At 33.5% G+C, this 14,662-nt stretch overlaps 1 protein-coding gene across 15 annotated transcripts in view; it reads left to right on the top strand.

Moving 5' to 3' along the window:
* SLO2 (slowpoke 2) overlaps positions 1–13,930 on the top strand; it is a 158,917-nt gene extending 144,987 nt beyond the window's left edge. For 7 of the 15 annotated variants that reach the window (XM_085481680.1, XM_085481682.1, XM_085481677.1 and 4 more), the window contains 8 exons: positions 1,157–1,262; positions 1,363–1,490; positions 2,012–2,263; positions 2,598–2,769; positions 5,306–5,491; positions 5,678–5,809; positions 6,443–6,559; positions 7,684–13,930. In XM_085481680.1, the coding sequence (XP_085337806.1) occupies positions 1,157–1,262; positions 1,363–1,490; positions 2,012–2,263; positions 2,598–2,769; positions 5,306–5,491; positions 5,678–5,809; positions 6,443–6,559; positions 7,684–8,589 (1,999 nt within the window). In that variant the 3' untranslated portion in view covers positions 8,590–13,930. The other 8 variants (XM_085481679.1, XM_029309217.2, XM_085481686.1 and 5 more) reach the window with 4 other exon arrangements.
* The last annotated feature ends 732 nt before the right edge of the window (positions 13,931–14,662 follow it).

Raw genomic sequence — 14,662 nt, 5'->3', positions numbered from 1 at the left:
TAGTTCCAAATTGCATTTTGGGTACTTGGCTTCCCATTCAGGATATTTCTTTAAGATAAACCATAAAGGAATATCCATCCAGGTATTAAGCCGCTCCACATCCAGATGTACTCTTTGGGGGGGATTAATATTGTATATTTTTATTACATAATATGATACATAGGATTGAAAGATTAAAGTACTGAAATGTCGCGATATTGCAATTGTTGATTTAATAATTAATTAATATAATTTTAAATTTACTTTTTTTATTTTAAATTTAGAACTTGTTTTTATCGAGGTATCATTATTGATATAAAAGTTCATAATATTATATTATATTATATATTATTATTTATTTTACTTCGTTATAAAAATTTAAATGACGCGCGCAAAGTGCGCGCCTGTTTTGTTCTAATAATAATAAATAATTTTTGTATTATGTGAGTATCTCAAAAATAAATGGATGATTAAAAATACAATATAAAAATTTTATCCCGACACTTTCGTATTTCTTGAACAACGTCAATTATGTCGTAAAATTTTGTAGCGCGATATTAATCGTGAATATAAATTACTGTAGGATATAATTTACGAACACAAAGCCAACGGTGGATTATGAGCGCGATAAATGCTTCCGGTCAGGCATAACATTGTCCTGATATCGAACATTGCCCACGGTTTGCCGTTAGGATTGCGTGACACGATGATACTCATGGGATTACTACATGAGAGTGGTGTAAAGCGACTTGTCCCTTTTCTTCGTCTTCTTCAAGAGACCCATCTCCGGCTTTCAGGTGGCTCTGAAAATCAGTAAACGACATTCGAGAGTTAAGCTTTCTGTGAAAGAGCTGTTTATATATCTTTGCCACGTATCAACGCGCTATCTTGCGAGTTCTAAAAAGAACTGTCGCGCATCTATACATCGTGGCTAACATAAAAAAATATGATAAAAGTTACAATTCAATTCTAATTTAATCTTCCTCAAAAAAAAAAAAATCCGACAGTTTTAATCATACGTCAGTATCTTCAGCAGCAGACGAGGCGTCTTTCCAAGTAATCGCGTTATCACTTGGCTCTTCCCGAGCGACGTTTCTTAATAAGAAGCACGACACCAAAATTTAGCATCACACGCAAAAGTGTTGGACAAGATAATCAAGTTTCAACGATATTGCAGGATTGTCAAGGGATTCCCACCGGTTTCACCCTTCATCGGAGTTTCGCCGACCTTGTGCTATCTTCTCAAGGAGAAGAAACCGCTTTGTTGCCTTCAGCTGGCCCAGGTATATCTTTAGAAAATAAAATTAAACCGTACAAAAATTATGAACAAAGATAGCGCTGATTCCCTCGACACTCACAATTCTTTTCGTCGTTTTTATTTAGGTATGCCAGCATTGCAGCTATAGGAACGCCAAAGAATACAATTGGCAAAATAAGACCATAATATTGGCGGCCGATTACGCCAGCAATGGGATTTATAACTTTATAATACCATTAAGAGCACATTTTAGGTACCTATCCTAATATTGATGATTTAATATATAATTTTTTAGTTTGAACTATTTTTTAGTTATAAAATTGCATTCGAAAATAGAAATCATATATCATTTAACACTTTCCATTATAAGAAAATTTCCCATTATTTTTAAGACACTTTGAATATTCTTTTAATCGCGTGTAATAAAATATTGAACCCGCTTAAAGCTAAATTTAAAAAGCTTAAAGTTTGACAATGTTCCAATATTTTTGGAGCATTGTCAAATAACTATTTATATCCGTTTGCATTTTTAATAAAACTTTCTATTTTAAAAACTTAAAAAAAGATATGTACTTCTATACGCGTTTTCACAAAAATAAAATTTATGAAAATACATTCCTAAAATCCGTCTAACTCTAAAGGCACACAAAATAACAGAATATTTTATTTTCCATTAAATGTTGTGAACTATCGCTAGTTAGAAGTGATCATTCGATCGACGTGGATAGAGTGAATAGAGTTGGGGAACAATTAACGAGCAGGAGTATTTCCTAGGTCGAAAACGTCATTGAATCCGATCATCCTTTTGCTGGAGAGGAAACCGGAAATCGCGTTTCTCGATGCGGTGTCCTATTTTCCGCTGGTCTATTGGATGCGTGGCTCCATCGACTGCTTGGACGACCTTCTCCGGGCTGGTATCACTTTAGCGGAGAACGTCGTGGTCGTAAACAAGGAGCTCAACAATTCCGCCGAGGAGGACACCCTAGCTGATTGTAACACAATAGTTGCGGTACAAACTATGTTCAAGTGAGTGTCTGCATTCATTACAACATTCATCTAACGGAAAGTGTTTCGACTAACTTATAGCTAAAATCGTGGCCAAGATATTCATTGCCGTTTAACTGCGCATGCATATACACGCGTTTCAATCTATAAATGCGCAGTTTATTTGACGTTTACAACATTTTCATCGTTAAAAATAATCTAATTAAATAATTTTTATAATTTATACAATTACAAAATCTTAAAATTATTGCACAAAAATTATTTGAATAAAAATTCACGTATAGATAATCGATAAAATTGATGTATGAGCTCTTTTTTTGCTTTTAACTTTTATTATCTTCCATCTCCTCGACAGATTCTTCCCGAGCATAAAGAGCATAACGGAACTGTCCCAGTCAAGTAATATGCGTTTCATGCAATTCCGGGCGCACGACAAGTATGCCCTGCATCTCAGCAAAATGGAAAAGGTACTCCTCAGTGCTACTACCGATGACAACTACTCCGCTGAGCCTTCGATGGGCTCCCCGGTAACACGATATCACTCATTCTCCGACCTCTGATTGATGATGGATTGACTGATTGTTGAATTTATATTGATCGATTGCCAACCATCTCCAATGTTGTCGTCGCTCTCGTATATCTCATAGTATTCGATATGATATCAAAATATCATACCAATCACATAATTAATATCTCCGTGTAAATCTTTTTATAAACACGATGGGTCAAACGATTTCAAGAGAAATACACTTTCATCTGGCTCATCCAAACTTTTTCCTCCGGTTCGCTATTTTTCCTCGCCGATGTGACTTTTATATAAATTTAATTTTGGCGGATGCGCACAGCGTTCGAGGAAAACTTAAAAGGACGCTTTCCGAGATTTGCGATCGCCGACCTCGTAAAACCGCGCTGTTGGAAGTAAGCGAAAAGAAATTACGAGAGCAAAGTCGCTACGCGCGCGGAAACCACTTTGCTCTAAGTGCTGTTTTCCGCATGCACCCTCTCGTTGCGTCGCTTGTCAACTTTACCAATGCCTTCGCAGTTTTACTTTAGTCTTCGGCCCGCAATACTGACACGGAGAGGAACGAGACAGATATTTTAATAGTACTCGGGAAAGGAGGCCAAAACGTAGCGCGTAATCAAATTATAATCGGTATTTCCGGATAAATATAATCAATTATAAATCGGTTTGCAAAACAAATTTGCTGATTAAAAAGCATTTATCCGTGTGATAAAATTTGACCGAACTGTTAAAAAGACGAAGAATTCTTCTTCTTTTTACAAATGACTGGTATCTTACGAGAGCGATAAAAACGTGGAGAACACTGGCAATTTTATAGATAGTTGCTTGATCCTTTTGTTACGGAAGGCATTCACATCTATTTTAATATGTTAATATTTAGTTAATGTAATAATGATGTGACACCGGAAGTCGGATCTATATTATCTCGTAGCGATCGTTTTGCGCTGTTTTCGTATTGAAAGGATTAAGAATTTAGATATCGATGCATGCGTCTCACAATAAATTGATTATCCTTTATATGCGTATAGTTATTAGCTACTAGCTCCCATTAAGTTTAACATATCGATAGCTGTTCTTTCTAAGATTTTTTAAATTTTAAACGGATGTTATAGCACAGTATGACATATATGTATATACAATAATATATGTATATACATATAATATATAGATTATACATAAAAAAAATTAATACCGCTTAATAGATTAGAATCTCTCAACCTGTTATAGATATTCTTTCTGCAAGCATATAGTAATATCTTATTTTTTTCTACAGATTACACATTACTTAAAAAGCATGAGCTATTGACTAATTTTGTCAAACCCTGCACATATTTTAATTAGTAAATTTTCTATAATTTCTACACAAGTTTTAAGTGTTGCTCTATCAAATATATGCTCATTCTAAAATTTCAAATAACAAATATCCTGAAATTGAAATTTCCTTGTAAATTTTATTGTTACGACACAACTGAATATAGATGAATGAAATATAGAATACATATACTGTACATAATATTTGTAGCTTAGAGTTATATATTTTAAATTATAATAACATTGTTGTTTGATTATGATTTAGAGGAATACTAATCAATGCGAATTTATGTTTAAAACTAAAACAATATATATATAATTATGCAACTATGTCTATTTTAGCTTCGTTTCACGGAATGCCGTTAATATTTTAGCTGCACAAATTTACAGTAATATTAATATCTATATCTTATTATCATATAAATGTCACATTTGAGAACTGAAATTTCCACATCAAAGTTGGGTGTCCTTTTCACCCTCGTCTTGTTATGCCATGTCATTACTTATTATCGCGATATCATACGCGATAACATCTACGTATTTCCTTCGTATCTTTCATGCTACATTGCACGATGCGTTGCGACATGGATGGATGTCTAAATAATTTGCATATTTGAAATATTTGACATTGGATAATGGATCCGATATTGTTAACATATCTGGTATAATAAATCCACGCAAATATTATATTTCAAAAATTTCTGTATGAATTAAATTAATAATTGAAATAATTAGAGAAGAAAATTAAAAAGTTAATTTTTTTTATCATTAAATATACATATTTTATAATTATATTGTAATATATTAAGCGTTACAGATAAATTATTTATTTAATAAATTTTGACAATTATATTATAGATTATTTATTAAATTATGATCAATATTGATTAAAAATTAAAAACTTTTAAATTGCTTATTTTAAATAATAGTATATGTTTAACGTGATTGATACGATCACTATAATAAAAATATACGAATACTTGCGTGTATTTGTTAGATATACACTTATTGTTAGACAAATTGATAACTGCTATTTCATGTCAGATTTAAAATATTGACATATTCGGGACATACATAATGAAAAAAAAAAGAAATGTTCGTGCATGTTGCCGGAAGATATGTATGTATATAAGAGTTTATGACGGATTCTAGGAACAATTGCGCACAACAAATAGCGATATTATTTATAAAAAAATAAAATTAACCATTAATATCATGCATGTTTGTAGAGAGAAAAGGAAAGAGGATCTCACATATCGTACATGTTCCGATTACCGTTCGCCGCCGGAAGTGTCTTCAGCGCCTCGATGTTAGATACTTTGCTTTATCAAGCATTCGTCAAGGACTACGTAATAACGTTCGTGAGATTATTATTAGGAGTGGACCAAGCGCCAGGATCTGGGTTTCTTACATCGGTGAGAGTAACTCTTAAAAATATATTTCTTATTAATATATAAAATTTTTCAATATGACACAATATAAGTAAAAAGATGGCAATTAAAGGATTAAAATTTTTATATAAAAGTTGTTACAAAATAATTAATATAATTTTATATTTCTTACCGATATTATTTTGCTAATCACGACAATGATAATTGCAGATGCGTATAACGAAGGATGACATGTGGATAAGGACGTACGGCAGATTGTATCAGAAGCTCTGCTCGACCACTTGCGAGATACCAATCGGAATATACAGAACGCAGGACACTACCGTTTCCGATTCGTCGCACGTAAGTGTAATTTCACATTTCTCGTCTAGAAGGAAGTCTAACCGAAGTAGTTTGATACTTGTATACTTTTCATAAAGATAGGAAAAAAATTTTTGAATGGCGGCTGTGAGTAGCGCATGCTTGTGCTCTCGCTCTTTTTCTTGGTTTCGTTTCCTATCCCTTATCTTTCTTCTCGTGACATTCTTCGACCTAATCCTGCCGCGCGTAATTAATTAAACCGCGGGACCGTTGCATCTTGAACGAACTTAATTCTCATAGCACGCATTATCTTCCCAATTCATTGATCTCTTGCGTCTTTGAATTTGCATTGTGCTAGAATTAGTGTGTGCTCTTACGACGCTGCTTTCATTGATATAACTTCTGTGATAATGATAAAGTATACCGTGGACCTAGCAGATTGATAGATTCTACATATAGCTTTAATATATCAAATCTATTGTTTCTTTCCACGGAAGAGCATAGATGATTTATTGATGTTATAATTTTGAAAGACATAAGAGAAAGAGTTTCGTGCGCCCTTACTTCTCTAGGACGGAAGGAACCGAGCAAGGGCGATCGATCTAATCGTTCACGCGAAATATTGCGCGACGATGCGCCACCATTAGTAAGGGTAGAAATTGCTTGTCGTTTTAGCAGGGCGATTCAGACGCGGAAAGCGACACCGGCGTCGGTGTGACGTACAAGATGCGTCATTCGGCGGCAGCATCATGCCTTGCGAATTGCGCCACCCGTGACAAGGGTGCATCTGCTGTGAGTAAAACGTCGACCGTGGTGGCTGTTCCTCTTTCTTTTTTTCTCTTCCGATCGTTTCTGTTATTATATAAATTTTGTATATACATATATGTTCACACCACGTTTTTTCTGCCTGTTTTTTTACTCTATCGCTCTCTTATATCTCTGTACCTGTAATTCCCTTCTTCTTTTTCTGTCACGCTCACACATCTTTCTGATGGACGTCCAGACCCGTTTGACGCAGCACAGCAGCGCATGTAAAATGCAATCGTTGCATGCACAATCAATTATGTTTGTATTAGGAATTTTCGATCTCTACGAGTCGAAGATGATTTTGTTTATTGTTTAGATTTAAGGCCAATGGATTGTGACGTTCAACTGATATCAGAGAAAATACCTGTTGAAGATACTGTTTTAATGATACAATTTAACGATAACATTGTAATATATTATCCTGAAAGCTGCATCAAACCACTTGTTGCATCTGGCACATAGTACAACGTGATACATTTATTAATTAATATTTATTGCATTAGATAACTCGCACCTGAATATATTAATTCATCATAACTTTCTCTCTCGAGAAGCTTATTATATTTCTAAATTTATAATGAACAGTACAACACTTTGTCAAATCAGAAAATTTTTGAATTAAATAGAGATTTTATCACAATTTTACACAGAGATAATTTTCTTTTAAAATTTACCCTCTGCAAATCATAAGACAATATGATATTGAAAGAATTTTTCTGATTAATTTACCACAATAAAAAATATTAATATCTACCACAATAAAATATAAAATGTGTTCGATTAATTTTATTATGCACATACATAGTAAAATTGATTTTTTATTGTAATAAATATTAATCAGAGAAACTTTTATAAAATTCTTCCAACATCATACATTGTTCCACTTCTAAGAGAAAATTTTCTCCGTTCATCAAGACGCGACACTCGAGCTTATACTGCAAATTATTAATGTAACAATCAAAAATTGCATTTACTACACTTCATGCACGATATTTATGTTAATTATGGCGCTGTTCAAGCTGCCTCAAATTGATATTACCGATCGTCACAGCAGACTGCCTGTTCAGCGAGGGCTGTACTAACACTCAATCTCCTTTCCATATCTCCAGTATTCGGTGAGCCTCGGCGACGAGGCGCGCGACAACCACGCGCAGCAGATCGAACGTGCGGAGATCGCGAATCTCGTGCGCTCGCGGATGGAATCGCTGAACCTGCCGGTCGCCGATTACGACGACGTGTCGGAGAAGCGCAGCAGCCTCTCCTACGTCATCATCAATCCGAGCTGCGACCTGAAGCTCGAGGAGGGTGACATCGTCTACCTGGTGCGGCCGAGCCCGTTCTCCGCCCAGAAGACGTTCGAGCGGCACAACTCTCGGCGCAAGAGCAACATCAGCTTCTGCTCGGCGCAACTGGTGTCGCAGATGAGCGCGGCGGTCGCGGCCGCCGGTCTCCAAACAGGTGGTCCCGGAAGTCGTCGAGGATCCAGCATAGGTCTGGCCAGGGCGCCACCTCTCGGCACGACCAAGTCGAACTCGCTGTCCCTGCCTGACAGTCCCACCGTGGCTGGAACTCTGCGCGGTCGCTCGAATTCCCTTCGAGTGGTCGATGACATCTTGCTGCGACGCAGCAACTCTCTGAGGCAGAGCCTGACGACGACGGCCAGGCGGAAGAGCAGTTTAGAGGACATCGGTCTGGGTGCGCTCTCGCATCCCTCGAATCACAATCCGATCAAGATCGCGTTGAACGGCTCGATCGGGCTGGAGGTGACGCCGCCGGAAGAGGGCTCGCAGACCGGCGGCGCCAGCAACACCGGTATCCTGGACGTGGGTCTGCCTTCCATGCCCGAGCTCAACGCGGCCTTGGGTCCTAGCCTCGGCGCGGGCCTCGGTGGCTCCCTGGGTGGCCTCTACGATCCACCCTCGCTTCAATGCCCGATAGGAGGCTCGCCCTGCCAATCTCCCCAGATGCAAGGTGCCGCGCAGGATCCGCAGCACATACAGGGAACAATAGTATGATATAACCTTATGTGGGGACGCAGGCTCTCCGGCGTGGCGCGAAATAAATGGCTGTAGCGTTCCCACATTCGGCGTTCGAGACTGGGCGTCGAGAACGACGTCTCTACGGGCGATCGTACATAGCGAATCGATAGAACAAGTATATGTTCCGTGGGACTTGACCGAGCCGGATGAATATGAGACGGCCGGAGAGCAAGATGTTTCGATGAAACCGATCGCGTCGGGCTGCTGACTGTTCTGAATGTCGAATAGAGTGAATTTCGGGCGAGATTACCTCGGCAAGATTAATTTGGTTTTAATTTAGGTCCGATTGCGTCGACAATATTCCAACTTTTATTACTTCTCAGTATCTGTCTATTTATTATAGTTCTTGTGTGATATAAGTATATTGATGTAAAAAAATTTTTTATTTACGAAAATAAAATCGATGAAAAATGTTGGTAAAATTTTAGACGCTTTATTTTTTATTTCAGTTTCGACGCCAAATTAATATTGCTGAATTATTCTCACTTCAATTTACAGTAGTATATTGTCTTTTTGTTTTTGAGGCGGCACGATTCATTGCAATTCGTGGACCTAAGCGCTGGTATATCGAATCGCAACTGTGATATGACAGACTTTGATTCCCTGTGGAACTACAGTCTTCTGGAAGGTCGATGCTATGAGTGAAGAATCGTGTTGAGTGTCAGTTAGGAACTAACACGCGACATTTCGTTGTTAGAAGGCGATGTAATGCGTTATGACAGCTTTATTTCAGTGTACCTTACTTTTGTAACTTGTACCTGTAGCAGGCTGCGTTCTTAAAACGTTTTGCTCTCTAGGTCGCCTCTAGCGTCCTGACGTCCATGCATGCGATTTCATTCATCAGAATGTAGATCGCGCGAGTTGACATTATAAGGCGAAAGGCACTTAAAAAAGCGCGTCGTATGACGGCTGAACATATCTATTCTGAATCACTTGCGACCAATGCAAATTATCACGATTTGATATTATTTTCTATATCCATTTTCAAATATATGTTATATTTTCTCTTTAACTTTATATTCGATTTAATTTGCCTTTACACATAAAAATATTTTGATCAATATATGACAGAAGATTAATTTAATCGAATATTACGAAATTATAAAATTGCTCTTACTTTTTTTTCATAAAAAAATATTAATCTCTCTAAAATACTTTTTTACTTAATTTTATAAGATCAAATTCTTTCCTCTTTAAATATGTATTAAAATAAAATAATCACTTATATATAAACTGAAATCGCAGTTGATTCATAATAGCTGTTTGTTTGTCGTTCATTTCATATTATACATTTTCGAGGTATGAAACGAGATCAATATGATATAGGAATATTCTACAACGCACTCCTCGATTCCTATTTATCGTCGCGTTCAGCGGTCGAGCGCGAATAATTTTATATTAGAGAAATTTACGAGAGACACGAAAAAAAAAGAGAGTCTATTATATACTAAATACTAATAAAGATACGATGTATGACCATTTTAATCATATCACGCGAGAGTGCCGCTCGCGCGGAAATCACATTATATTCTACGTAAATAGGAGGAAAGAGTATATTAGGCAAGATTTAAGTGCTTAGAAGACGCGCGTATATTATCGTGAATTGTAGCGTAACTGATGATATATCGTTCACGGTGGATATATAACGTCGAGTCGCAGGACGATTATCGACTATACGCTTGTCGATTCTCCGTGACGTCGCCGAGATTTATGGCCGATATTTCAAACCAATATAGAGACAAGAATGGCATTGCGAAAATTGCGAATAGATGAGAATTGATCGCAAATGAATCGCACGAAAGGTAGTACTACCTTCTTCTTCTCTTCTACTTAATAATAATTTCGCATTAATTTCAGCCTCTATTCTGAGCACACAAGACGTATCAGAGAAAAGAAATCAGTTGTTCTTAGCAAGTGGGTATGATTATTCTTGCTTGAATAATTCAATTAGTTAGTCAAATACGAGAGTCGTCATTCAGGACAGGTTGCATCGATTGAATTATGATTATCTAACTGTGAATAGCAATTTCTTGTATCTTTCTAGATTGTTAATATTAATATTCTAAATTGTTTAAAAAAATCTTCGGACAATTTTTAAAGAAAAATCCGAAATATTTTAGCAATGAAATATTGTCTATACAAGATATGGCTGCATCATGATTAGTAATAATAAAGTAGATGCAACCAGTTTACAATACGATTAAATTTTTAATATATTAGCGTCGCAATTTTAACGTGACGTTCGCAGCCAAATGCAATCGTTTGTTGACCAATTTACACATTTCTTCGACCAAACGAGTCGTATATTAAAGTACCTGCTTCGATATTACTTTCATTAAGTCTAGCTAGATCGACTCCGTTATGTGCGACCAAAAATTAAATATTTCACGAAACAACTTGCAATTTTTTAAATTAATTTTTATTATTTTATTTCATCAACTTTTGATTAAAAAAGAGCGTCTTTACATTCTAATAAAATACTAACAATTGCAATGCGAATAATAGTATATTAATGAAGATGTTAAAAAAAGCAAGTTTTCTTATATTAAAAACTTATATAAAATAAAATTAAAAATACTATTAATTTTTAATTATTGTCTAATTTGGATAATCCTATTTATTTTAATTACCTATTTGGATTAATTATTTTCAATTAATAAATTATTGTCTAATTTGGATAACTTTCTTCAATTAAAGATTTGAAAACAAAAATCAGATGTTTTCAAGAACAAATATAAAATATAAAACATGAAATAATTGAAAAGTTGTTTCGTGGAATAAATAACTAAATTTTCAATTCAAAATTAAGTCAAAATTAATATAATAATTTATTTTTACAAAGTTGAGATAGGCATGCGACTCGTTTCAAGATTATCAGAATTATTGTACGTGTCAAATTATTACATTTTTGTTATCCTAATGTTTAATCAGAGCAATATGGATTATTTTCAGCATTTGGTCGCCTGTTTAAAATTCAAACTTTCAATCTTTAATCATATCGCGTGTTCTCTCTCACTCTATATTACTCTTTTCCCTTCGTTAGCTCTCTATCCTTCTCTCTTCGATTAGCATTGAGGAGACTGTGTCACCTTCGCCGGCGACGACGATCTATAAACTTTTCTATGTAGATGAGACGCGAGTGAGTTATCTTTCGGATGAAAATGATAGAGGATTTTCGATAATTAATATATAGAACAGAATGCTGCATCCTGAAAACAATGAGCAAGTGCGAGCTCGTTCGAAATAGTAAAAACGCCTTGGAGAAATTCGACAGTTTTATATAATTTTATCGAAGAATAAATGTGGCATAAATCTGCTCCAATCGGACCATAATTTTGATATGCTTTCATTTCAAATAATACTAGCGAAATGAGAACAAAAAAGATTATTCATGATTTTGTAACCGAAAAGAATCTTCAATTTTCAAAATTTTAAATCCATTGCTCAAATTTGTCATAGTTTCTTTTTTGGATTTATTTTTAATTTATTTTTGAGGAAAAGTTAAATTTAACAATATTTCTTCATTTTCATATTTTCTAGATTTTCTTTCTTTGAATAGAACAAGTGTTAATAAATTATATTATATGAAATTGCAGAAATAAATTTAATGCTAATTAGATGCATCAAGAATGTTCTCGCATGTTTCTAGAATGAAAAAAATCGGAGAATGTATATATTTAAAATTAATTATATATAGAATCAACCCAATAAAATAATGTGACCTGACTCTTCATAGCTCAGATCAATAATCTATAGAGTACTACGTTACAATTTAATGCGGCAATTTTTCGCAAGAAAAATTATTTAAATTACGTGTTGGATGAAAGAGAGAAAGAAAGAGAAAAGAGAGAGAGAGATAGAGAAATGTGATCGATTCCGCAAACTTTCGCATAAAATTCTTTTTGCAATATGCAAGAATTGAAATATGAAATTATTGCATAGTGTAAATAGAGTACGATAATTTATCGTGACGTGTGTTTGACTCTTCGAAAAGCAGAAAATCGAATTTGATTAATGATATTCTTTAAAAAAAGAGATATATATTTATTACATTTATTTGAACTTATATTAAAAAATGTAAAATCTGCGAGCGTAGAAATAAAAACACGACTCACATAGTTCTCTCTTATTAGTAATTAATTAATTTGAAATAATCAGAATTTTTTACGAAAATATTCGTCTATTCCTCTTTTCCATAGGAAAATTTAAAACTTATTAAGTGTTAACAAAATAGAATATAAATTCACAATTTTTCGGATTTTATTCAAATATAGTAAAATCAGTATAAAACAAAGACCGATAATCAAATTCTCTTTCCCTTCATTTATATTCTATATTTAGTGACAATTTTACTTATGTTTAAGGATTTTAATATCGTTTTAATAATGGAGAACCTATTTTTCACATTTGTGATGTAAAATTCGAGTAGCACAAATTTTTGTTACTTTAATGTTTATAAAATCATTTATTAAAGTTCTCGTGCCTTTAGAATGCAAAAATCGAGCATTTATTTTTCTTAATTTAGATATATTTTTTATATCTATTTTATATAATGTAAAATATTGGTTTATATTTTATATTTTTTTCTATAATTAGAGTATTGCATTTAATTTAGTTGTTTAATTTTGTGAGTCTAAATTTTCGTTTAATATGAAGATTAATATCAACATGAGAAACAAATTTTAATAAATATTTTTTTATCTATATATAAAATATTTTATGCCACATTTATAGTCTGTTTTCAAAGATATACTTAAAATTAATGATATAACTTGTAAAATTAAAAGAATAAAAAATGCTTGGTTTTGAAAAAAACGATTAAATCACACATACTTTTTTAATAATAGACACATTAACGTATTCTAATTACTAATTAATAATTTTATCATAATTACACTATGGTTGACCGATTAAAAGTGACTATATATTTGAAACTTGTTTTCCATTTCGAAGAAAGACGCACGTGTTTTCTCGCGAATGCACACAAGTTCCTTCGAAAGTTTAAGCAAGAGCTTAACGAATCTCGAATGAGCTCTCTTTGAACGGCGCAAATCTTATAGAAGCGTCCAGCAAGGTTCTTACAATAAGATTTAAATAATTAAGCATTTCTCGACCACAAACACAATTGTAAACGGCTGTACGTAATGTAAAATAATAAAAGCAGAAAACAGAGAGAGAATGTATCTATATATATATATATATATATATATATATATATATATATATAAAATATATATATAAATGCGACGTTGTAACGCGATGCGTGTGATGTGTGCATGTAAATTTATTATAAATAAATTATTATAAATCTCCAAAATGGAAAACTGCTTAATTAATTGTTATATCATCAATATCATTATTTATAAAAAGTTATTTCTTTGATTTATTTATTATATTAGGTACATATTAATCTTCTGTGATTCGCAATTTAATTCTCATGCGACACATTACAAGCAAATATCTGAATTTTTGAATAATATTATACTATAAAATAAAGTAATTTAATATTAAAATTATATCACAATGCTTACAAGAGACACATTTTATTATTAAATTTTAACCGAGCTAGAAAGATGCAGATGATAGTGCATTTTAAGTAAAATTAATTTCTTATAGAAACTAATTAATTATGCACGGAGTACAAATTTTTCTTAGTGCAATACTAAATAATTAAATTAATGTCAATTCAAAATTTTGATATTTTCTAACCTTTCTAAAGAAGTGTAGTCGAGAAAAATATCGGAAAATTAGTGCTTAACCTGTGCACAACTAATCAATTTTAACGAAAAATTAATTTTCCTTGAAATTGACGCACATTCACCGCTTCTTTCATTAAAATTTAAATTTGTATTTCGTTGAGAGTCTAATTAAATTCTTAATTGGTATTTTATTTTGTCACTAAAATAATGATAAAATAAATAATTAATTATAAAATATAAAATAATGCTAGACACTCTGCCTGGGAAAAACACATGGATCGCAAAAGGTTAATATTATAATCATATACATATATCATCTCAAAGAATAATAATATATTAGGCATATTTGC

The sequence above is a fragment of the Nylanderia fulva genome, unplaced genomic scaffold, assembly GCF_048542155.1.
Source record: "Nylanderia fulva isolate GAGA-0341 unplaced genomic scaffold, ASM4854215v1 Scaffold19, whole genome shotgun sequence".
NCBI classification, from domain to species: domain Eukaryota; kingdom Metazoa; phylum Arthropoda; class Insecta; order Hymenoptera; family Formicidae; genus Nylanderia; species Nylanderia fulva.
Note: the sequence above shows the minus strand (reverse complement) of the source record. Positions and strands in the feature narration are given on the sequence as shown.